The sequence below is a fragment of the Mustela nivalis genome (assembly GCF_964662115.1).
Source record: "Mustela nivalis genome assembly, chromosome: 13".
NCBI lineage: Eukaryota > Metazoa > Chordata > Mammalia > Carnivora > Mustelidae > Mustela > Mustela nivalis.
The window spans coordinates 90,006,970-90,030,313 of NC_139032.1; the positions used below are offsets into that span (position 1 = coordinate 90,006,970).

Sequence of the window (23,344 nt, forward strand, 5' to 3'; positions counted from 1 at the left end):
GAACGTTCCGTGCGGGCCTCCACTGCTTCCCAGCACTCGGCACATAGATACTTTCAGTGGGTCAATGGGTGGGTGGGCGATGTGTGCCTGGTGGACGGGTGGACGGTGGTTGGTTAGAAGGATGGACGGACGGATGGATGGGTGGTTGGTTAGATGGGTGGGTGGTTGGGTGGGTGGGCAGACAAATTAATGAGCCTGGTCCTCCCCATCCCAAAAGGCTGTGAGGGCTCAGAGGTTGTGACAGATGGGGCTGGGGGTGAGGGGTGCTTTCTATTCTTTTGCCCCTTGACCTGAGCCTGCACGGGCCATGACCCTAGGCCCCTTGCCCCCCACATCAGTGAGAGGATGCCAGGGACCGCAGCCCAGAGCTGCACCAGAAGGGCAGCACCCCCACCCTTGGGGAAGACAGAAGGGCCCTGCCAGCCCGCCGTCTGATCTGATCAGACTGGAAGGCCCATCCCAAATGGCACCCTTGGTCCATTATGAGCACTTCCCATGTAAACACTGGGTGCCAAGTGTCCCTCCCAGGGGGTAGAACTGAGGCACAGTCTTGTCCAAAGTAGAACTTTAAAGAACTTCTGCCCAAAGTCTTTCTAATCTGAAGGCAAGCCCCGCCCACGCGGCCGAGGGGTGTCCTGGCTTTGACCTTTCTCCTGGGACCTGACCCACAGCCCTGGCCAGCCCACAGCATCTCTGCCTGCGCTCCCCGCACCCTCTGCCCTCTCCCTCCCTCCCTTCTTCCAGGCTGTGGCCCCAAAATGCTGGCACACTTGACTGCACAGGTCATTCCTGGCTTCTGAGGGTCCCTGAGCCCTCAGACCAGCCAGGCTCAGGCTGGTGCCCCGTCGCGTGCTGAGGGATCCTGATGACACGTCTGTCTCCGTGGGAAACCGGCAAGGAGACCCGGCCTCCCACCGTCAGGCCAGGGAACACGGGGTGGAGGGTCAGGGGGCAGCCCGTGTGCCCCATGCAGGGGCCTCAGAGTGCGAGGACACCCCTTCTTAGAGGTCACCCTGAGCTGAGGGACAGGGTAGGGCAGTCCCGGGGAGGGGTTGCCAGGAATTTGGAGGGGGGGGGGGCACAAAAGCTGTCTGGTGGGAAGGCGTCGGGAAAATCAGGGGGCGCTGGACCCCCAGACTCGCTGCCGATAGGGAAGGGCAGCAGGGGTGAGGCGGCCAGCGGGGGGCGGGGGGCGGCGGAGGTGTGGTGGGGGTTGGATTTGCGACCGAGGGGAAGCAGCGCCCCCTGGCTTCTGCAGGGGGAACGCGGGGAGGCCCTGAACCCGGCCGGAGCGGAGGCTGCCCCAAGGGGGTCAGGCAGCCCCTCCAGATGAAGAGCTCCTGGGTGTCGGGAACCCCGGCAGGCCGGTGCTGGGGGAAGACCCCGCGACCCGGAGCCGGCCGGGCCTCACCCAGGGAGCTATGATAAACAGAGCAGGCCCGGACCGGGGAGCCGTCCGCCACCGGCCGCGGAGTCACAGGTGCACACGCCCTTCGAGCCGGCAGCGCGCGCGAGGACACACCGCAGTGATTCATGGCTGCACCGCGTTTGCCAAAGGTCGGAAACAACCGAAGTATCCCGCAGAGAGGGCTGGAAGGAAACCGGGGCCAACCGTCCAGCGGGAGAGCGGGCGTCCGGTCAGAAAAATGAGGAAGCGCCGTGTGGATTGATCGGTGTGTGTGTGGGGGTCATCCCCGTGGTCCACTGTCCGGTGAGAAAGGACGGTGCGGAGGGGCGGGGACGCGAGCTGTCGTTTGCGGTCACTAATGTATAGCTGGCTTGAATAGATCAAGGGTCCTAGTATCTCCCCAGGAGAGCCAGGAAAAGCACGTGCAAATGTTTACTAGAGGGGAAACAAAGTAACAACTGTGTGGGTTAGCCGTTCACTTTAATAAAGGGGGTGGAGGAACATAAAATATGCATATAATATATATATATATAATGTTGCTTAGAACCCTGCAGATTATCTTCAGGGAGATAAACAAGAGAAACAAGAAACTGATAAGATGAGTCAATCTTCGTGTCTGGGGAAAGGAATCGGAGGGGCTTTTCTCTTCGTAGGTTTAGCGTCCTTTGGATTTTGAACCCTGGGTATGGAGTATCATTATGCGTGGAGGGAGCACGTCAGACACCAGTGAGGGGCTGTTTGCGGGCAGGGGGACGCTGACAGGGGACGTGAGCTGTCCGGGGTGATGGACGGGGAGGGAAGAGAACCTGGCACCCTGATTCAGGGGACAGAGCGGGCCACACAGCAGTGGATGGGCTGGGGGACCGGGGAGCCTGGGGAGTCCAGGGTGACACCCAAATTCCTGGTGTTTCTATTCCTGAGAAAGGACCCCTTGGGGTATCATTTGAGCATCATTTGTCTTTTTCCCCCTTGACTGTCCAGGACCCATTCTACCTCCTTCCTGGAGAAATTTCCCCTCGTGGGTGGTCTCGGGAGGGAAGTCACCAGCATCGCCTAACATGTCCACGCAAGCCCTGAGCTCTCCACGCGACCAGCCCACTTGGCAGGGTGATTCACTGCAAAGGGCACCAGGGAATTTCTTGGGTGACTGAAATATTCTCTTTCACAATTGAGGTGGTGATTACACTCATATTTGTAGATAGACTGAACGACACACTTAAACAGGGTCTATTTCATTGCATATAAATTATACCTCAATAAAGTTGATTTAAAAGTAGATTTATTTTTCATATATAATACTCTCGTGATATATATTTTATATGTAATATATTAAAACATACGTATATACACACGGTTACAATGGCACAAAAGGCAAGAGAGGTCTAAACCTGTCTTTGCATTGTTGTGGAAACAGTGAGAGCACTAATTTATGTTTGACTTTAATAGAACAAGGATTCATACGATAATCTCTAGGGTAACCAGTAAAAGCACTTACAGCTATTTATTAGAGGGAAAATAGAATAATAAAATATGATTAGCATAAAAGAGGAAGTGAAAGGGGAGGGGAAGACAGAACAGGCGGGTCAGGAATATAAAAGATTTACACCAGAACAGATCAGCTTTGCTTTAAATATAACACAATTAAATACTCCGGACCAAAAACAGAGGGGAGTAGGAGGAAGACCAGACTCCATCCTGCTTAAAAAAGACAAAAATCAAAGCCCACAGAAAGTAAAATGACAGAAAACTATATATATATAAAACTGTATCATGAACCAAAGCAAACCTCCCGTAGTGACAATTTAGACTTTCCTAGAGACGAAGAGGAACAGTTCATGAGCATTAAAGGCCCATTCGTCAGGTGCACTTAACACTTCCAAATTTACGTGTACACGAACACACGGACCTCAGACAGAAACAAAGCCAAATCACACACCTGAGAGAAGACGAGGCAAAGTCATGATTACGTGGGGAATTTTAACACATCTCTGAGACTAAGCAGATGCGTGCGTGCGCGCACGCTCGCTCGCGCGCACACACGCGCGCACACACACACACACACAGTGGGTGCCCACACGCAGGTACACCCAGGAAAGATATAAGACATCGCACTTGCCACATTGTTTTCAGATGGACCCAGAATGCTTCACAAGGCTGGCTGTGTGCTGGGTCATAAAGCAAGTCCCAATACATTTCAATTTTAATTTAATTTTTAAAATTAATTCATTAGTTTGTTTATTTAAGAGCAAGTCCAAGCAGGGGGCGGGGGAGAAGCCGAGGGGGAGGGAGAGGGAGAGAGAATCCCGCGCAGACTGAGCACTGAGCCCGGAGCTGGTCTCTGGGTTCCATCCCACCGCCACGGGATCATGAGCTGAGCCCAAACCGAAAGTCTGGTGCTGAACCGACGGAGTCACCCAGGAGCCTCAGCAAGTCCCAAAACATTTTAAAAGAGCGTTGAAATCATGTAGAATTTGTTCCCTGGCTACTGTGAAATTGAGCTAGAAGTCAAGAACGGAAAAGATAATTTTAAAATTCCCCAATTTAGGGATATCGAGCAAGAGACTTTTTTTTTTTTTAAGATGTTATTTATTTATTTGACAGATCACAAGTAGGCAGAGAGACAGGCAGAGAGGAGGGAGCAGGCTCCTGCTGAACAGAGAGCCTGATGCAGGGCTCCATCCCAGGAGTCTGGGATCATGACCTGAGCTGAAGGCAGAGGCTTAACCCACTGAGCCACCCAGGTGGCTTGCTTGGCCACCCAAGCAAGAGATTTCTAAAAAAAAAAACCTCATGGGTCAAGGAAAACCATCACAATGGCTATTTGGATACATGTTCAAGTGAGGGGACAGGGACAGGGAGAGGGAGAGACGGAGCGGAGTGGGAAGGAGGGGCCAGAAGGACACCCTGACAGGCAGGACAGACTTTGGAAAAGATCCTAAGGGAAGTTTCGCGCTTTTTAACAAGTTTTATTTATTTATTTGACAGAGATCACAAGTAGGCAGAGAGGCAGGCAGAGAGAGAGGGGGAAGCAGGCTCTGCACTCAGCAGAGAGCCCAATGCCGGGCTCAATCCCAGGACCCCAAGATCATGACCTGAGCTGAAGGCAGAGGCTTTAATCCACTGAGCCACCCTGGCACCCCGAGAAGTTTCGCTTTAAAAAAAAAAAAAAAGATTTTATTTATTTATTTGTCAGAGTGAGAGATAACATAAGAAGGGGAGCAGCAGCAGGAGCAGATGGCGAGGCAGTCTCCCCGCTGAGCAGGGAAGCCCAAGGCGGGGCTGATCCCAGGATCCTAAGCCAAGACGCTTAACGGAGTGAGCCACCCAGGTGTCCCCAGAGATCCCACTTTGAGCTAGGATTTAGAAAGCTGTGAATGACCCCGTGCTGCCACGTAACAGTGAAACAGCTTGGGGCAGTTCTGAGATTGGGGGTTGGTGCTGGAAGCGTACACGTTGGTAAGGTCCTCGTCTACACCAAAGAATACAAAATTAAGAACACAAAATTAGGTGGAAAAGCAAATCACTATTTAGAATGAGGGAAAAAAAAAACCTATGACAAATGATAAACAATTCTATATGACATCTAAGTATCCAGGAAAAAATTTATACTAATCAAAGGCTGGACATCGCCCTAGAACGCCTTTTCCCACATACTTTAGCTACATATTCGTTGTCCGCCTTCTCATACGTACAGTAATTTTTGTTAAACATTTTTTTGGGGGGCACCTGAGGGGCTCAGTGGGTTAAGCCACTGCCTTCAGCTCAGGTCATGATCCCGGAGGCCCAGGATCAAGTCCCACCCGGCTCCAGCTCGGAGGGGTCTGCTTCTCCCTCTAACCTTCTCCCTCTCACGTTCTCTCTCAAATAATAAAATCTTTAAAAAAAATAAAATTTGGGGGGAGGGCATCTGGGTGGCTCAGCCAGTTAGATGCCTGCCTTCAGCTCAGGTCATGATCCCAGGGTCCTGAAATTGGGCCCAGCATCCCAACATGGGGCTCTCTGAGCTGCGGGATGCCTGCTTCTCCTCTCCCGCTGCTGCTCCCCCTGCTTGTGCTCTCTGTGTGTCAAATAAATAAAAAAATCTTTAAAAACTTTCTTTTTGGTAGTTATTTTAAGTAAGCTCCATGCCTGACTTGGAGCTGGAGCTCACGACCCCGAGACCAAGCGGTGGGCGCTCTTCAGACTGAGCAAGCCGGCCCTGGACAATCTGTAACGTTTTCTGCAGAGAGGATGGAAAGTCTGGCTATCAAAATCCGACTTCTGTTCCTGCTGGTTAGAACTCCTTTTTTTTTCAGCTTTGCAACTTGGCACAGAGAACGCTGTAGCAAACGGAGGTCAGATATGCTGGAGAACGTAGAACACGCTACTTTGCACCCAGACATGCAGGCTCCCCACAGTACTGCTACAGAATCGAGCCCTACACAGAATTCCAGGAAATTCTATTTTGTGCGATTCCCATGAAAGCCAAACAGAAGGCACACTTGTACTTGTTCAGTCTGCGCTGTCACGTCCGGACAGAGAGCTTCCATTGCAAGGGTTGGCCAGAACCACGTCCTCCGTGTGCCATCACGGTGGCGTGTGTTCCTGGGTCATTCCCACGCAGGATGGCCAGCAACAGCCCGGCTGTGGACCACACGCGTATTCCATGGAATCCAAACCCAACGGACTCCCGGCTGCACTTCCCCTTCGTCAAGTCCCTTAAATGCCTGTGACCCCTTGGATGCTTCCCAACACGAGGGCAGGTGCGACAGAGGGCAGGCCAGGTCGGTAATTGTGGTCGAAATGTCTTACTTCTAAAGAATTTTATGAAAGCGCATGCGGGTGTGAACACGATGGTTAGGCACCTCCCAGAGGCACCTGCAGTCGAGGGGCCCTGGCGTTTAGATTTTATTAGCTTCGCTGCAAATGTACCTCCGCCTGGCGCGTATGAGAACATTTAACTTAGCAACGTGAACGCTGTTCGTGAAGCAACTCTGAAGTTCCCTCCTGCGTGCATTTCGTTTGGTTCCGCTCTGGGATGCCGAGCTGACCAGGAAGGCCAGTGTTCGGGGCAACCGTTCACCCCACTTGCGGCTAAAAGAAAAACGGAAGCCCCTGGGCGCGCTCCGAGGTTCCAGCACTTGGGCGCGGTTGGATTTCGGGACCTGCGCATGCGTGCAAGTGGGTCGGAGAAGAGGCGTGGCCTCCCTGCGGCCGGACGAGATCGGAAGCAGGCTGCTGACCCCTCCCCCGCACCCCCCGCGCAGGACAGTCGCGAGGCTCCGTTCCCCGCGCCCCCCGCCCCCCTTCCTCCTTCCGCGGCTGCTTCGCCTTCCTGCAGGTGTCACGGGCACCAGTGACCACCAGGTGGCGGTGTTGCCCGCGAGAACGCTCTGCTGCCACCTGGTGGCCCAAAGTGAACACTACTGTCCACTTCGAAGGGTGCGGGGCCGACCCAGTCCTGGCTGAGGAACTGGAAACACCTACTGTGACCTCCTGCGTGCTTCCCAGACTGACCCAGGGGCCCAGAAAGCAACGTTCAGATCCCGGGGCCCACAGAAAACATTTCCCAGGGGCGCCCGGGGGGCTCCGTCGGTTAAGCCTCTGCCTTCTGCTCCGGTCAGGACCCCAGGGTCCGGGGACGCAGCCCCGGGTCGCGCTCCCTGCTCAGCGGGGAGCCTGCTCCCCGCCCCCCCCCCCGCCCGCGCGCCGTCCTCCCCGTCCAGTGAGCAGACAGGATCTTTAGAGCAAACACGAAGCACCTTCCAAAGCCGTCCTCGCCTCCCCCCAGGGCCCCCGCCGGGCCGGGACCGGGACTGACCCCCGCGCACCGCACGCCCCGGGCTCTGCCGGGACACGCCGGCCTGTCGGCGGACCTCGCCGACCGCGCTGAGAGTCCCCCCCCGAAGACCGAGCTCGCTGCGCAGGGCGCGGGGACAAGCGGACGCGCGACATCCGCGGTGCCGTCACGGGGGCGCGACGCACCCCGGAGACCCACGCGGCCTCACGCACGGAGCCTCCTCCGGGGGCGGGAGCTGCCCCAGGGGCCGCCGCTGCCCCAGGGGCCGCCGGAGAGGCCGTCCGGGGCTGCCGCCGGGGACCGCTCGCGGTGCCGCCACGGGGACGGCCTCTCCTCGGAGGACCCCCTCCACGGCCCGTGCGGCCGCCGACCCCGACACGCGCCCCTTCCATTCCGAGGTCCTCTGGGAAGCCCGGTCCCCTCGCGCCCCGGTCTCCGCCAGCCGCAGCCGCCGCTCCCCGTCCTCTCGGCCCCGGCCCCGCGAGGCCTCGCGGCGGGTCGGCCCCCGCCCGCACCCCGAGCCCCGCGGCCGAGGCGCTTCGGGGACTTCCGTGCGTGCAGGTGCGGCGCGCCCTCCCACACCCGACCCTGCACGCGCCGCCGGAGGCCCCTTCCGCGAGCGGCGGCCAGGAGCAGGTCAGAGACCCACGGAGACCCCGCGGCCGACTTCGGCCGGAAAGCTACCCAGAGCCGCGACGGTCCCACGCCGGAAGGCGGGCCGGAAGTGTGCTCCGAGCCCGCCCCCGAGTCCTCATTGGAAGGAGACATAGGAAGGGGTGGGAACCTGGTCCAGTTTTACTTTCTCATTGGCTAAAATCGATGAGCGGGCGAGAAGGGGCGGAAGCAGGCTTCCCCCGGTCGCTTGGTCGGCCCTCGGGTTTTCATTGGCTGAAATGGAAAGTTGGGCGGCGTCTCTCAGTCCTCCGGGTCCCTCGCGGGTTGCTGGCGGCGACAAGCCCTTGCCCCGCCCCTCGGGGATACCCTCTTTTTTTTAAACCCTAAATTGAGGGCCAGGCGACCCTTCACCCCGAAGCCTGGGGGGTCTAGACTTGGCCTTTGCTTTCAGAGGCCTCGCGTCCGCCGGAGCCCTGGGATGTAGAGAGACTCGAGCGGCGAGGGGACCCGGAACGATTCTTCCGCGGAACCATTGCGGCGAGGCCCCTCGGAGCGCGCGCAGGGGCGGACCGCGGCGGGCCGGGCCAGACGGGCAGGGATGGCGGCGACGGCCATGGGGGCGGCCGACGCGGGGCCGGGGGTCGCGGTCCCCGTGGAGCTGCGGCGCGAGCGGCGCATGGTGTGCGTGGAGTACCCAGGCGTGGTGCGCGACGTGTCCAGGATGCTGCGGACGCTGGGCGGCGAGGAGGGCGTTTCCCGGGTGAGAAGCGGGACGGGGGGGGAGTGGCCGGGACGGCGGGTGCGACCGCGTCCGCGACCTCGGCCGGCGGGGCGGGAGCACCGGGGCGGGTGGGCTCCTCGGCAGCGGAAGTCGGGGCGGGCGCCGGGGCGGCGGGTGGGCGGGGACCGGCGTCCGGCAGGCGGGGCTGGACCCTTTTCCTGAGGAGCCGCGGGAACGGGCTGCGGTGGAGGCGCGGGAGGGCGGGGGGTCCTGTCCGTCCGGTCCGCGTGTGCGGGGCCCCGCCGGCCGCCGCTGCTTCATTCACCGCGGAGGCCCAGGCGCGGGGCATTGAGGCAGGGAGCCCCAGCGGGCGCCCCGTCCCAGGACCGCGGGGACCGTGGCGTGGCCCGAGCCGCCCCGACCGGCTGATTCCAGCGTGGAATGACGTTTTCACACGCGTGGTCTGTCCCGGCCGCGCGGCTCCGGGGCTGCGGCCTGCAGGAGGGCGGAGGCCGGCCTGCCGCGGGCGCTCCCGCCGTGTGCCTTCTTCCCGAAGTCGTCGGGTGCGTGACGGGGCCCTCGGGCCGCCCAGCGGGTTCGGTCCCGGAGCCCCTTTTCCCGGTGAATCCTCGGGGAGGAAGAGTCGGGTCAGACACACTGCGGCGCGCGCGGTGGGGGCCTGAGCTCGCGCGGGTCTCCCCCCGAAGTCTGCGCTCGCTGCGCTTCCTCCGGCTTCGTGAATGGGGGGGACCCGCGTGCAGCACCGGACGCCACAGGGGCCCGGTTAGCCGCGTGTTGTTCTTTCGTCCTGGCTTACTCACTTCACGGTGACACCCAGGGCCCCCGCTCTCACGAACCCCAGAGGTGTCTGTAGCCGGCTGCAGTGTGAGCCTTTTGGAAGAGACCGGCCGCTGACCCTCCCCTTGGGTGCAGCGGGTGCAGCTTCTTTGCCGGCCTCCAGCGGGGGCTGTCCCCAGCCTCACAGTCTCACTGATCCGTGTCCTGTGAGAGGGGATTCCTGAAGGTCGGGGCTCCTAACCTGTCCGTCCGCACCCCCCCCCCCCCCCGGGTTCCCGAGCACCTCCCAAGGACCAGGCAGCATCAGTGCTGGGTGGGGACCAGCAAGCTGGAAGGCGGATACTCTTGGCCCAGTGAGCATTGCTGGGGCTTTTGTGGCCACAGAGCTGACCCTTACTGTGTCCCTCCTGCCCTGTGCCGGGCAAGCGCTCGTGGGTGGGTGACCCGCGTACAGTGTTCACCAGGAGCTGGACACCAGACTAAGCGTGTTGCCTGTTCCGTGGTTCAGCAATTCGTTTAGTCGCTGTTGCAGTCCTGTGAGCAGGTGCTGTTCGTATCTTCGTTTTAAGGGAGAAGGAACAAGGCTCGGAAAGGACAGGTGACAGCTAGGCAGAGCCAAAGTGCTTCCTCCTGGTTGATTTCATTTCCTTTGGACCTGGGAACGTTTGCCTGTGAGACTGATAGCATGACCGTGTGGGGCAGGTAGTATCTGGGGGAGGAAGGTCAAGACAAGCCACCCCCACCCCCGCCAGCCTCGGTTCCTCCATGGTAGACTTGATTCCCTGCACTGAACGGGCCCTTGCGGTGGGGGGGCTCTACTTAGCTGGCTGTCCCCGTCTGCAGCCTCCAGCCTCTTAGAAGAAGGGGAGACTAACCTCATTTTCTCTACCAGATAAAAAGGAAGATACTTGGGTTCGAAGAATGGGTCTTTTGAGAATTCAGAGCTCAGAATGAACCCTGCGCCCCCTGGCCCTCTCCTTGTGGTCTGGGTCACCATCGGGCTCTCACTGAGCGAGGGGCAGCTCTCTGCCCGTCACTCAGCTGCTCACTGCCTCGCTCTGCCTCTGCCTTGCCACAGATCTATGCGGACCCCACCAAGAGGCTGGAGCTGTACTTCCGGCCCAAGGACCCTTACTGCCACCCTGTGTGTGCCAACCGCTTTAGTACCAGCAGCCTGCTGCTCCGGGTCAGAAGGAAGACCAGGCGGCAGAGGGAGGTGCTGGGGCCTGAGCCCCACCCCGGGGCCCCGTTTGACATAGAGATACTTGGCATCGTCTCCACCATTTACAAGTTTCAAGGTAACTGCAGCTTCCTGTGTGGGGTTATTTTAGGACCTGTGTCCACATCCTGTAGGTGCTCTGTGGGTCCTCACACTGGGAAGGGGGCCAGTCTGTGCCCTGGAATGAGGGGCGGGGGGTGAACAGAGTGGAACAGTCCAGGCCCCATCCAGGAGGCGCACGTTTCCCCCTCCATGCACAGCCGTCAGCGGATTGTGGGCTCACTGCTGCTCGTCTGCATTCTCCAGAAAGGCTCGTGTTCTGAGTAATCCCGTAATTTTTAAGGCCGTTATATGGGCCCAAATAAGAATGGTTAGCAGGTCTCCAGTTTCAGAACTGTGTCTAGGCCTTGACTGTACTGGTCTTGCCTTTTCTCTGAAGCCTTCCCAGATCATCTCAGCCCCCTGGGACCTCGTGTTCCTTTGAACTCTTGGCCACCTCAGTCAGTTTGCTACCCACAGGGAGCCCCAGTGAGGAGCGGTAAGGGGCGGGGCGGGGTGGGCGAGTAAGAAAGAGCCAGTTTGTTTGGGCAGGCGTTCAGCTGCCCTCAGCCTCCGGCTCTTCTCTGTAGTGTGAGAGCCTGGGTTCCTCAGGCCCTCGTGAAGGGCCAGTTCACGCAGGAGGCGCTTGGCAGATCACTAGGGAGCCTTAGTGGAATATGCAGTGTCAGCTGCAGCTCTCTGACAGTCTGCGGAGAGCATGGATGTAGAAGAGGGGCTGGGAGGTGGAAAAGGATGGAACCAGGACCCGGGATCCTGCACTGGGCATTCTGAACGTCAGTCGTGCTGGTGGCATGTGGTGCTGTCCAACGAGGGCTGTCCTTCCTGGGGCAAGTTCTTCCCGTGATGCGTTTTTCATCCGTCTGTTTGAGCTGGCACCCGGCCACTTAGTCCACATCCCGGCCAGCAGCGCTGGCCGGCCTGGGGGCTTGTCTGAGGCACAGCGTCCCAGAGTCTTCAGCTGGGCCCCAGGTGCGTCGTGTGCACTCTGCATTTCCGGAAGTGCTGACCTAGACCAGACCCTCTCGCACCGCATCTTCTCCGACCCCCAGCCCTGCCGGCAGACTCCCAAGTGCACAGAGTTGCGTGCACAAAGTGTTTCAGAGGGTGCTGCTTTGGCTCCCACCTCCAAGGCTCCCTAGGTACCTCGGAGAACGTGTGGGTGTCGACGCCGCAGCCGCCAGTTCCTGGGAGGGTGTAGTGGGGTGTCTGCCATCTGGCCGCCTCTCTTTCCAGGAATGTCCGACTTCCAGTACTTGGCGGTGCACACGGACGAGGGCGGCAGGCACATGTCCATGTACGACAAGGTGCTCATGCTCAAGCCCGAGAAGGAGAGTTTCTTCCACCAAGAGCTGCCGCTCTACATCCCCCCACCCATCTTCTCTCGGCTGGACACCCCAGTGGACTATTGCTATCGGCCAGAGACGCAGCACCGGTAAGCCCCTCCACTCTACCCCCCGGCTGCTGCAACATCACGTTTCAGAGCAAGGGCCCTGTGGTCAGGGGGCCTGGGTCCCAGAGGCAGCCGAACCGGTGACGTAGAGACCTTGCTCTGAGCTCCCACACCATGGAGAAGGAATAAGGATGTCGCCTTAAGACTTGGAAGACTTGTGTTCCGCTGTTGAAATACTTGGAACAGTGAGTGGCGGGCAAAGTTTGATAGAGTAAACAAGTGAGCGTGCGTGAGTAGGGATGCGGCTAGTGAACGCTCAGCCCTTCCAGGCCAGGGAACCCCATGCAGCATGTGGGAGAGCAGGCTCGTGGGCCGATGTAGCATTTGGCCGGGGTGCCTTGCTCTGTGAAAAAGGCAGGTGTAGAAACACATCCTGTGCTACAAAAATAAACTGTGGCATGACAGTAGAAACCTAGAAAATTCTGGAAGACAGAGCCCAGAGCAGTGACCTGTAGAGGGGTGAGAGAAGGAGATGTCCTCTTCTGTCACTAAATGTTTTCATCAACAGTGCGGATCCAGGCTCATGGCCTGGGGCACTGCGTGGAGCCCTGGGTCAGCAGAGGACAGATGAGGTCCCTGCTGGGCTGGGTGGGGAGCTGGCTGGAGCGCAAGTGAGCCAGGAGTGAGCGATGGGCCCATGGCCAGATGCGCATCTTAGAGGACATAAAAGGACATAAGGGCAGTGAGTGGGTGAGGCCTCGAGGCCCTCAGAGGGGCTGACATCTGAAACAGACCTGAGTGATGACGTATCCAGGCCGGTGAAGATCTGGGGAGAACATTCCAGACCAGGGGACTGGTGTCTGTGAAGGAGTGGTTGCAGAGGGAGTCTGGGAGAGTGGTAGGGGTGAAGGTCACACAGACCATGGTGAGGGCCTTAGATGTGATCCTAAGGAGAAAGTGCATTGTTGTCTTCCCTTAAAAAACACGGAGAGTTCCAAGCACAGCCCAAAGCAGAGCGAACACTCCAGCTGCGGCCCCAGCTTCTGCGGTTGGCCCCCGTCCCGCACTTGCCGCCCCTGCCAGGCCCCAGCTTCCCAGCATGTCCTCGAGAAATCAGTCTGGGCGCCTCCCACGTGGAAGGCCTTGTGCTGTCGGGCAAACCTGCCGCGCTCTTGCCGGGACAGGCGAGAGTACCGGCGTCCCCCGCGCCTCCCGGTGCCAGTCGTTCCCCAGTGTCCCCAGCCAGAAGCAGGCCTCCCGGCAGCTTCCATTCACAAGACTCAGGTCTCTTGAATCCCCCGCCCTTTCTGCCCACAGGAGCAAGTGGTGGTTCCAGGGGCAGAAAATAACAACGGTGTAAGCACAGAGGGTCAGGCCACACCTCTCCCAGCTGAAATCCTCCAGGAGGGGTGACGGGTTTTTCCGCTTGTGTGGTCCTCGGCTCGGGAGTTTTAGGCATAGGAGAGACGATTTGCATATTTCTGAAACGCTTTGATTACTTCCCCCACAAGCATTTCCCTTCAGAGCCTGAAACAGACACAGAATACACAAGGGAGACTAGACACCGCTGCGCTGCTGGGCCCTGGCATGGGCTCTGGCCGTTGAGTCACCTGTCTGTCCTGTGGGACGCGTAGGCAGCTGCTCCCAGTCCTCTGGGGAAGGCACAGGGGAGGAAGGCCGGCTGCCCTTGGACCACAGGCCCTTTTTCCCTCTCCACGTGGTTTATCGATGTTCCAGCAAATGGAAAGAACCTGCGTTTTTTCCCAGGGCCACTATTGATTTTTCTGCTCTGCTGGCCTTCTGGGGTACACCAGGGCTGGTGGGGGGTGGCCGGGCTGCAGCCTTGTTGGCCCCTCCTGGGGTCCAGGGAAGTTGAGCTTCCTGCAGGACCCTGGGCAGAGGAGAGGCTGGGAGGCTGGCCCGCAGGGTCCCTCCTCCTTGAGCAAGTCAGTGGGGGACCCGGTGAGGCGGCCCAAGGAGCCCTTTCCCTGTGGTGACCGGGGCCCAGCAGGCAGCCCACCAGCGGGAGTGAGCTGCTAGGGCCTTCTCTCTTAGGGGTGTTCAGGGTCTTGGGGGATGTCTTTGAAGTCAGGGTCATATTACACATTTTTGGCGGTGGTTTCTAACAGTCACTTTACAGAAAAGGCACAGACTTGCTCTCATCTTTGTAATTTTATTTTCCAGTGTGTTCCTTATAAATACGCAGATGGTTTTTACTTGTGTAGAAAATTAAGGTAGAATGGAAACAAATTTAAAAGGTAGTAATCACCTGGGTGCACTTGGGTGGCTCAGTCGGTTGGGCATCCGACTCTTGATTTCGGCTCCGGTCATGATCTCAAGGTCACGAGATCAAGCCCCACTTTGGGTTCAAGATGGGTGTGGAGCCAGCTTAAGATTCTCTCTCTCCCATGCCCTCTGCCTCTCCCCCTTCAAAAAAAATAGAATAAAATAAATAAAAGGTGATAATCACCTGAATGGGAGCGTAGGAGTCCAGGACATGCTTTAAAATGTATTTCGGGGCACCTGGGTGACTCAGTTGGGTGAGCACCTGACGCTTGGTTTCAGCGCAGGTCATGACCTCCGGTTGTGAGACGGAGCCCCATGTCCGGCTCCTCACTAGCACGGAGTCTGCTTAAGACTGTCTCACCCTCTCTCGCTGGCATCCCCCACTGAAATAAATACATCTTGTAAAGGACCCTTTTTTAAAAAGTGAAAAAGTGTTTTTCCCAATAATTTCGTGGGTTTGGAGTGGGGTACGGATGGGATGAAATCGGCCGCGTGGGAGTCGTTGGCGCTCACGGTGGGTTGTGGGGCTTCGTGAGACTGTGTCTTCCTGCTTCGGGACAGGCTTGACGTTTCTGACGACCAGACTTTTTTTTTTTAAAGATTTTTTATTGACTTACTTGAGAGAGAGAGGACGGGCTGGAGGAGGGTCAGAGGGAGAAAAAGACTCCCCCCTGAGAGGAGAGTGTGATGTAGGGCTCGATCCCCAAGATCATGACCTGAGCCAAAGGCAGATGCCCACCCGACTGAGTGACCCAGGCCCCCCGACATCTGCCTTAATGAGCTGACCCCCTGGGCATCCTGGCCTGGCGCCAACAGAGCGGCCTGAGCACAGCGGCCTCTAGAACCCTCCCTCCTGACCCCTGTGCTGTAGGCCGGTGCCGTTCAGTAATGACCTTCAGCCTCCCTTCACCCAGCTGTAGTTCAGATGCCAACCACCCAGAGGGTAGCGGGACCCGGGCTCCCAGCTCTTGTCTTTACGAGCTCTGACCCTAGGGAGGTTTCTAGCTGCTGTCGGTTACTTTGTAGGAAATGGGTTTCTTCCTCGGAAGGTTGTCTTGAGGGTTAAGCAAGTAAATCAGGGGAGTCCGTATATGTCGTCTGTGTTGCTGGACAGCTGACCCAGTGTGCCCTCTGGCTGCGCCTCGCCAGCCCTCCCTGCTCGTGCCACACGGTTCTGTCTGGTGCGCGCGGGTCTCGGTGCGGCTGTGAGAGCAGCAGCCTCACCGCTTTCGGCTACCTGCCCCACACCGCTGCCCGGTTTCCAAGCTGCAGGCCCCAAGACCTCTGTGAGCTGTGGGCATGGTCGCTGCCCCGTTCCTGCCCAGCCGTCGGCAGAGGTGCTGAGGTTCCCCCCCAACCCGTAGCCCAGACTCCAGGGACTGGCACCCGCAGGTGGGCTCCCTGCTTGGTCCAGCAGGCCCGTGTCTGGGGTCCCCTTGGAGGTGCCCCAGCCCACCCCAGCTCTCTCCGCCCCAGGGAAGGCTACAACAACCCCCCCGTCTCAGGCGAGAACCTCATCGGCCTGAGCAGGGCCCGGCGCCCCCACAACGCCATCTTTGTCAACTTTGAGGAGGACGAGGTGCCCACACAGCCGCTGGAGGCCGCCGTCCAGACGTGGAGGAGGATCTCCACCAACCCCACGGACCGCAAGGTGGAGGAGGAGCTGCGGAGGGTGAGCCCCACGGACCGCCTCTGTTCCCGCAGGCCCTTCCCCCGTGTTGCCCGGGGCTGTGCTGACTGTGTATAACCGGGTCATGGGCACATGGGAACATGTCGTCTCCAGATGTCACATCTCCGAGCCATGCCAACATAAGCCCTACATTCCCAAGGTTGAAAATACTTCAAGTACTTCTCAGAGTTCTGGAGAGGTCCTTGAGGGGTGCAAGCAGTCAGTGCCCTGCCTGCTCGCGACTTCCGGTGCAGCTCTGGGGTTCAGGAAGCTTTCCTTTACCCATCCGTGCTGGCAGGAAACCAGATGGAGCACCTGCTGGGGGCCCCCTGCGGCTTCACCCCCGTTAGTGCTGGAGGGGGCCGAGGGGCCTTCCACCTGCCTCCCCCTGCCCCCTAGGCTGGCAGGCCCCCGGAGGAGCTGCCGGGCCTCTGTTGCTCAGGCCCGCCCAGGCGTGAACAGCAGGTTCTCACGGAGGCCACGTTGCTGCTGACAGAGGCTCCCCTCTGCCCTTGCTGAAGCGGGCTCTTCCTTGGGGGTTTGTTTCTTAAAGAGATTGTGGACACCTGACCGGTTTCCAGCCTTACTGGTCCCTGGAGGGGAGCCGTGGGGGGCGGCTCTCCGAGGGCCCTGCTGGTCCTCCAGGCACAGCCCAGTCCCCAGCCAGGCCTCCCGGCCCCCATCCCCCAGCCACACTGGCTTCTGCAGTCCTCCCGTGGGCCAGGCCGTCCCCTTCAGCTTCACGACGTCCCAACTGAGGCTCCACCCTCCAGGCTGGGGTTCGGGGTCCCAGAACTCTGGCATGTCCCCATCTTTGCCCTGCTCTGGCTCCTTCGGTCATCTGCCTCCCCCACTATCCTGTGAGCTGCGTGAGGACAGAGGCCATGTCTTTCGTGGTCGTTCCAGAACACCCAGGCCCTGCAGCCACACCTGACCCAGGCTGGGTGTGTGGTCCCCGCTTCCAAAGCCAGGGACCCGTGAGTGAGTGCAGGGGCTCCTGGAGGCTGCTCCTTGCCTGGTCAGCCCCTGCTCTCCACCAGCTCACCTCCCAAAGGCTCTGCTGGGGACCAGACCACTCTGGAGAGCCTGAGCCAGGCGGGCAGGAAGCTCCTGGTGCTCATTTCAGTCTCTGCCTTGACCCCCAGCTGTTTGAAATCCGTCCCGTCTGGTCACGAAATGCCGTCAAGGCCAATATCAGCATCCATCCTGACAAGCTCAAGGTCTTGCTGCCCTTCATGGCCTATTACATGGTGAGTGCCTCACCTTGGTTCCCACCAGAGTCACCCTGATCGCTGATAGGACCTCTAGGAGCTTCAGCAAGAACGGGTGGCCCTGTCCCAGCAACACCCCCGCCATCCCGGTGGCTTGTTACAGCCCCAGGGAGGCCCTCCATGGCCTCCCAGTGATGCTACCCATACTGGATGATTTTAGGATTAAAGAGTAGTTATAATTTTTAAATAAAGGGATTATACGTTTTATTTAAAAGATTTTATTTATTTGACAGAGATCACAAATAGGCAGAGAGGCAGGTGGCGGGGGGGGGGGCGGGAAGCCGGCTCCTCGCTGAGCAGAGAGCCCGATGTGGGGCTTGATCCCAGGACGCTGGGATCATGACCTGAGCTGAAAGCAGAGGCTTTAACTCCCTGAGCCACCCAGGCGCCCCAGGGATTGTACGTTTTTAAGTGATCTTGTATTGAGAACATTCTAAGGACCAGATGGTCATATTATTACATTCCCTTTAGAGGTATGTATTCTATCCCTTTTCCTGGGGGGTGGCAGCGGGATTCCCTTCTTGCCTCTGAGGCAGAGCCAGGGCTCAGAGAGGTGACTTGTGCCGAGGTCCTCGAGCCAGCACGTGACAGAGGCACTTGGGATCCCCAGCCTAGTTGCAGAGCCCAGGTCCCCTAACCACAGGGCCACCAGCCTTGGCTCATTCTGCCTGGGCTCAGTGGGGGTGGGAGGGGCAGATCAGCCTTTGGCTCAGTCCAGGAGGCCCTGGGGGTGAGGTGTTGTTACCGAGGTTCCCAGAGGCGCCGGAGGAAAGCACTCTCCCTTACTAGGCGTCCCCACATGGGGCCCTGGGGAGGCAAGGCTGAGATGTGACCAGGACGTGATGACAGGTGGGGCAGAAGGAAGGCTCTTGCCTCCAGACTTCAGAGAGCTGCTGTCTGTCTTTTAGCATCAGCTTTCTGGACATAGGGACCTCAGGTGTATGCCCGTTGGCATGGCGGAAACACTCCCTGGGCACATAATGTGTGCCAGGTGGCGTGGGAAAGGCTCCGGGGCATCTTCTCATGTAATCCTCAGAGAAGCGATGGGAGGGGCGCCTGGGTGGCTCAGTGGGTTAAGCCGCTGCCTTCGGCTCAGGTCATGATCTCAGGGTCCTGGGATCGAGTCCCACATCGGGCTCCTTGCTCGGCAGGGAGCCTGCTTCCTCCTCTCTCTCTGCCTGCCTCTCTGCCTACTTGTGATCTCTGTCTGTCTAATAAATAAATAAAATCTTTTAAAAAAGAAAAAAAGAGAAGCGATGGGAAAAGGGGCTCCTGACACCTCCAACAGGAAGACCAAGGCTCAGAAAGGCCAAGTGACCAGCCCAAAGTGACAGAGCCATACACGGCAGAGGCTGGCTGGGGGCTCCAGAGCTGTCCCCAGGTCTCGGGCGTTGAGCTGCCCCACCCCGGGCCTGCATCCCTGAGCCAGCCAGGGACGGGCCTCGCCCCACTTCACCCTTCCACCTTCTGTCTCCAGATAACAGGCCCCTGGAGAAGCCTCTGGATTCGATACGGGTATGATCCCCGAAAAAACCCAGATGCCAAGATTTATCAAGTCCTTGATTTCCGAATCCGTTGTGGAATGAAATACGGTAAAAATAACTAAAACCTTGCCTTGCTGTCTCTCTCTCTCTTACTATCTTTTTCCGCTAGCGTTCTCTCTCGTGGGGGTGATCCACGTGGGGAAGATTAAAAAAAAAAAAAACCTTTGCTTCTTGGTGAAATCTTTGTAGAATAGCGTAGAAGTGAGGGTCCTGGCTCCACCACTGGCCCTCGAGCTACTGACCCGCTGTTCATCCACTTGGTTATTCTCGCTGCTGCTGGCTCCTGCGGTGGGGGCCAGGCGCCTGGTAAGCATCCAGCCCCCGGGCCTGCAGTGAGCCGCTGCTCACGGTCCCACGTGGCTGGCGCTGGAGTAGTGGCTGCTGGTACCTGGTGCGTGGGTGCCTGGCGTTCCTTTCTCAGAAGCCGGCCCTAGTGAACCCCTGGTGCGCCAGTGGCACAAAGCCAGTTCTGTTTGCCCGGAGGGCCTCTGCGCCCACTTGCTCCCATCACTCACGCCTTTCCTGGTCTGCAGGTTACGCCCCGAGTGACATGCCCGTCAAGGCCAAGCGCAGCACCTACAACTACAGCCTTCCCATCACCGTCAAAAAGATGCGTGAGTGCCTCTGCTCGCCGGTGGCCCTGGGCTGGTTTGCCCTCACGCTGAGAGACACTGAGGAAGATGGGCCTCTGGGCCGGTGGGGGAGGGGGTCCCAAGGGGCTGCCCCAGGGTGCTGCTGACCAGCACGCCAGGGAGGGGTGGGGAGAAATGTCCCCTTTATTCCCAAGTACTGCTGTCCCCTCACAGCCAGCCAGCTCGTCACTATGCATGACCTGAAGCAGGGCCTGGGTCCGTCGGGGACACCCGGCACACGGAAAGCGACCTCCAACAAGTACAAGCTCAAGGTGGGTGCCCCTGGGGCCCCAGAGGGGAGCAGCAGCCCACCTGCTTAAGGGCGCCGTGGACCGTGGGGAGGAGGCACTTCCCTCGTGCAGGCCGGGCGCACTCCCGCTCCCAGAGTCCCTAAGGGCCACCAGGAAGGGGTTGGACAGGCAGCTCTGCCCACTGGTGCCTTCCAGGACTGCCTTGGGAAGCGCGCCAAGGGCTTGGTGCAAACCACCCAGCCCTGTGGCCATTCAGGACCATCTGGGTGTGTCGCAGAGAGGGATGGGTGACCCCAGCAACTGCACGTGGCTGCCTTTTGTGAACCTGTGGCCGCCGCCCGGATGGGCCGAGTGGGGTGTGTGCGTGCGCGCAGAGCCATAGCAGACCGCCTGGCCCTGCACTGTGGGTGGAGTGGGGTACCGGCAGCCAAGAGCCTGGGACCCTCACAGCCTCATGGGCTCCTCAGCACACTCGAAGGCCGGAGTCTGTTGTGGGCCTCCCACCCCCTTAGGCTCTGTCCCTAACCCGGCTTCCCGCTGGGGGGTTGTTTGCGGGGAGGCACGTGCAGCTGACGCGGGAGGGGCAGCGTGGAGACAGGCGCCGACCGCGTCCTCTTCTCATGAGGCTGCCGTGTCTTGGCCTCAATAGCTGTCCTGCTCCTCAGGCTGTGTCGTTCAGGCCACCGTCCCTGTTTCTAGAAAATGGACACTCAGTAAACCCTGCTTCTCAGCGGGCACCATGTGGGGCCCAGTTGGTAGGAGGTGGTGAGGAATGAGGGCGGACTGTCGAAGGCTCGCAAAGCAGGCATGACAGTCTACACCCTAGCACGTGGCTGGCCACACACGTGGCTCATGGCCCCGGGCCAAGGGCGTCAGAGCCTCTGGATGCCGGGTCCTGGTCCCTGGCCTGTCCACACGGCCTGAATCCGGGGTGTTGGCGGAGGGGGGAGTCAGGCCTGCCAGGCGCGGACCGGCCAGGGAGAGCTCTGAGCTCTGACGCACCGTCTCGTCCCCCTGTCCTCTCCCCAGGACTCGGTCTACATCTTCCGGGAGGGGGCCTTGCCGCCTTATCGACAGATGTTCTACCAGTTGTGTGACTTGAACGTGGACGAGTACGTACTGAGGGTGGGGACGGTGGCGCTCGGGACCGAGGCCTTCCCTGCCCCTCTTCTGCTGGGCGTCAGCCTCCGCGGGAAGCCCTGCCGGGGCAGCAGGAGCTGGGCCGCCTCCGTCAGCCTCGTGGCCCACAGGAGCAGTTTCTGGGATCCGCCTGGGCTGCACCCCTGGGCAGAGAGCTGGGGACCCCTCCTCCATCACGCATGTGAAGGCTCGGGACACTGTTCCTGTGCCCTCCCCGGGCCGTCCCCAGAGCCCTTGCGACCTCCAGCCAGCTGTTCTCAGTCATGTTTAAAAGGGGGGGCGGGGGGCACTGGGATAGGAGGAGACGGGAGCACGTTAGACGCGGCAGACTCCGGTGAGAGCCTGGGGTTCTGCACGAAAGTACACATGTTCCTCCGAAGTGTGCAGCTTGGGGGCGCGGCCCACATTGGTCGGGACCTCAGCTGGGCGCAGCCGGCTTCCGTGGGTGCTCCCCACGTGGGTGCTTCTCAGCGCCACGCTCAGCCCTCTGCACGGCCGTCTGTGTGCGGCCATTCCCAGCGCTGGCCCGCCTCTGCCGGACCCTGGCGCCCCCGTCGGCGGAGCTCCCCCAAACACCGAGTCTCTACCCCCAGGCTACAGAGGATTATTCACCGCAACGACGGGGCCGAGACCTGCTGCACGGAGCGTGATGGCTGGTGCCTTCCCAAGACCAGCGATGACTTGAGGGACACGATGTCCCTCATGATCCGGCAGACCATCCGCTCCAAGAGGCCTGGTGAGCGCTCAGGGTGCAGGGAGCCCTGCGCTGGGACAGGGCAAGGATCCCTACGGGCCCCGTTTCCCAGTAAATTACACCCCAGTGGAGTCATCCCACCGGAAGCTGCATCCGCCAGGCTGCCCGCCTCTCCCTGGAAGGGAGTCAGGCTGCTCAGCCCAGGGGGCTCAAGGCAGGAGACGGGCCCGGAGGGCAGGGCTAGAGTCGGGCTGAAACCACCGCTGTGTGCCCGGACGCCCCCCGCCACCTCTTCCAGCCATCGGGGGTGCGTCCTGCCTATCTCCTTGCACCAGGAGAGCAGGGGGGCAGGCGTGGGGGACCAGCGACCCTGGCTGCTGCTGGGATGTGGGGAGTAGGGAGCACTTGCTGGTCTGCGGGTCTGATGAGGCGGGGGCATGTGAGCGAGAGCAGCCCCAGATTCCAGACCCCGCCGGCCTCCCCGGCGCTGACGGGTGTAGGGACTCCCAGCCTTGTTTGGGGCACGGCCCTGTCTGAGATCTCTGCTTGAGGCTCTGGACCCTTTCCCAGAAAAAAACTCACAGCACTCCTGCACACTCTCGGGGTCCCTCGGACCCATGAAGCCACCCAGCCTCTGGGGACGTGGTTTTCTAAGCTGTTGGCTTCCGTGGTGCCCTGAAGTGCTTGTTACACTGTGGAGTGCCAGGCCCTGGCCCTCTGTACTTCCCCGGCAGCTGCTCCGGGGCCTGCGCCCAGACAGCCGTCATTGTAAACAGGCCTCCAGCAGCCTGATGGCTGGTCTGGACGTGCGGCTGTCTGGCACCTCTCTCGGGCTGAGGCCAGCAGTAGCTGGTCTGGGGGCCACCCAGGAAGCCTGTACTGGGACACACACGGCCTTGTCTTCCGGCCCCAGCTCTCTTCTCCAGCCCGGCCAAGGCCGACAGGGGGAAAGAGCCCCTGACGTACGAGTCTGGGGATGACGAGGAGGACGAAGAGGAGGAGGAGGAGGACTTCAAGCCATCCGATGGCAGTGACAACGAGATGGAGACAGAGATTCTGGACTACGTGTGACACAGCCCTGCTCCCAAGGCTGGGTGTCCCTGATCACACGAGACTGGCGACAGAGCCGGGACAAGCCGTGGCTCCCCAGTGCTGCCCACGGTAACCGGAGCGGCCCTGCGAGCCGCCCCCGCCAGAGGAAAGCTGGGGTCTCGGGCTGGGTACAACTGACCCTGGTCCTGCCCGTGTGCCCGTGACACCAGCTGCACAGGGCTGCGCTCTGGCCCCAGGTGCTTGGGGACATCCCCAGAGGGTGTGACCTGGCTTTAGCAGTCAGGAGCCAGCCCAGCATCCAGCAGGCTGAGCCAGTGCCCGGCACCTCTCTCTGGCGGAGAACAGCAGAAGCTGGAGGGGGTGATGTGGCCAGGGGAGGGGGACGGCCTTGCCTCGGGGTTGATGGCTGGTCACCAGCAAGAAAGCTGCTCCGTGGTCACAGATGGGCCAGGGCTGTCCTTGGTTTTGGATCCCATTCATTGGGGACCCAGCTGGAGTTGTCCTTAAAAATACATGTTCCAAGGAGAAAGCAGTGTCTCGCTGTGGGGGTCGGAGCCACGGGACAGTTTCCTCTTGCAGGTTGGCGGGGAGCAGCTGGGAGCACCCCAGATTCCAGGCCCCAGATGGTCCTGCAGCTGCGAGCTCAGCCCTTACTGCTCCAGACGTGTTCTTGAGTAGTCCTGGGGACACAGACCGTGTTGCATCTCTGCTCCTTGGTGTGAAACCGGAGGTAGTGGAGGGTTCTTGGGGGACGGAGCTGGCTCTCCCTGGGGAGCACTCCCACCCACGCCGGGGGGCGGCTGTGCCACGGGCC

At 59.7% G+C, this 23,344-nt stretch overlaps 1 protein-coding gene across 1 annotated transcript; it reads left to right on the plus strand.

Moving 5' to 3' along the window:
* The first annotated feature begins 8,067 nt into the window (after positions 1-8,067).
* On the plus strand, positions 8,068-23,059 carry GTF3C5 (general transcription factor IIIC subunit 5). Its single transcript, XM_082696131.1, has 11 exons — positions 8,068-8,562; positions 10,400-10,619; positions 11,834-12,032; positions 15,753-15,948; positions 17,091-17,195; positions 18,694-18,808; positions 19,294-19,374; positions 19,567-19,664; positions 20,673-20,755; positions 21,377-21,519; positions 22,391-23,059. The coding sequence occupies exons 1-11, from the start codon at positions 8,401-8,403 to the stop codon at positions 22,546-22,548; spliced, it is 1,560 nt and encodes a 519-aa protein (XP_082552257.1). The 5' UTR covers positions 8,068-8,400; the 3' UTR covers positions 22,549-23,059.
* Positions 23,060-23,344: the final 285 nt, after the last annotated feature.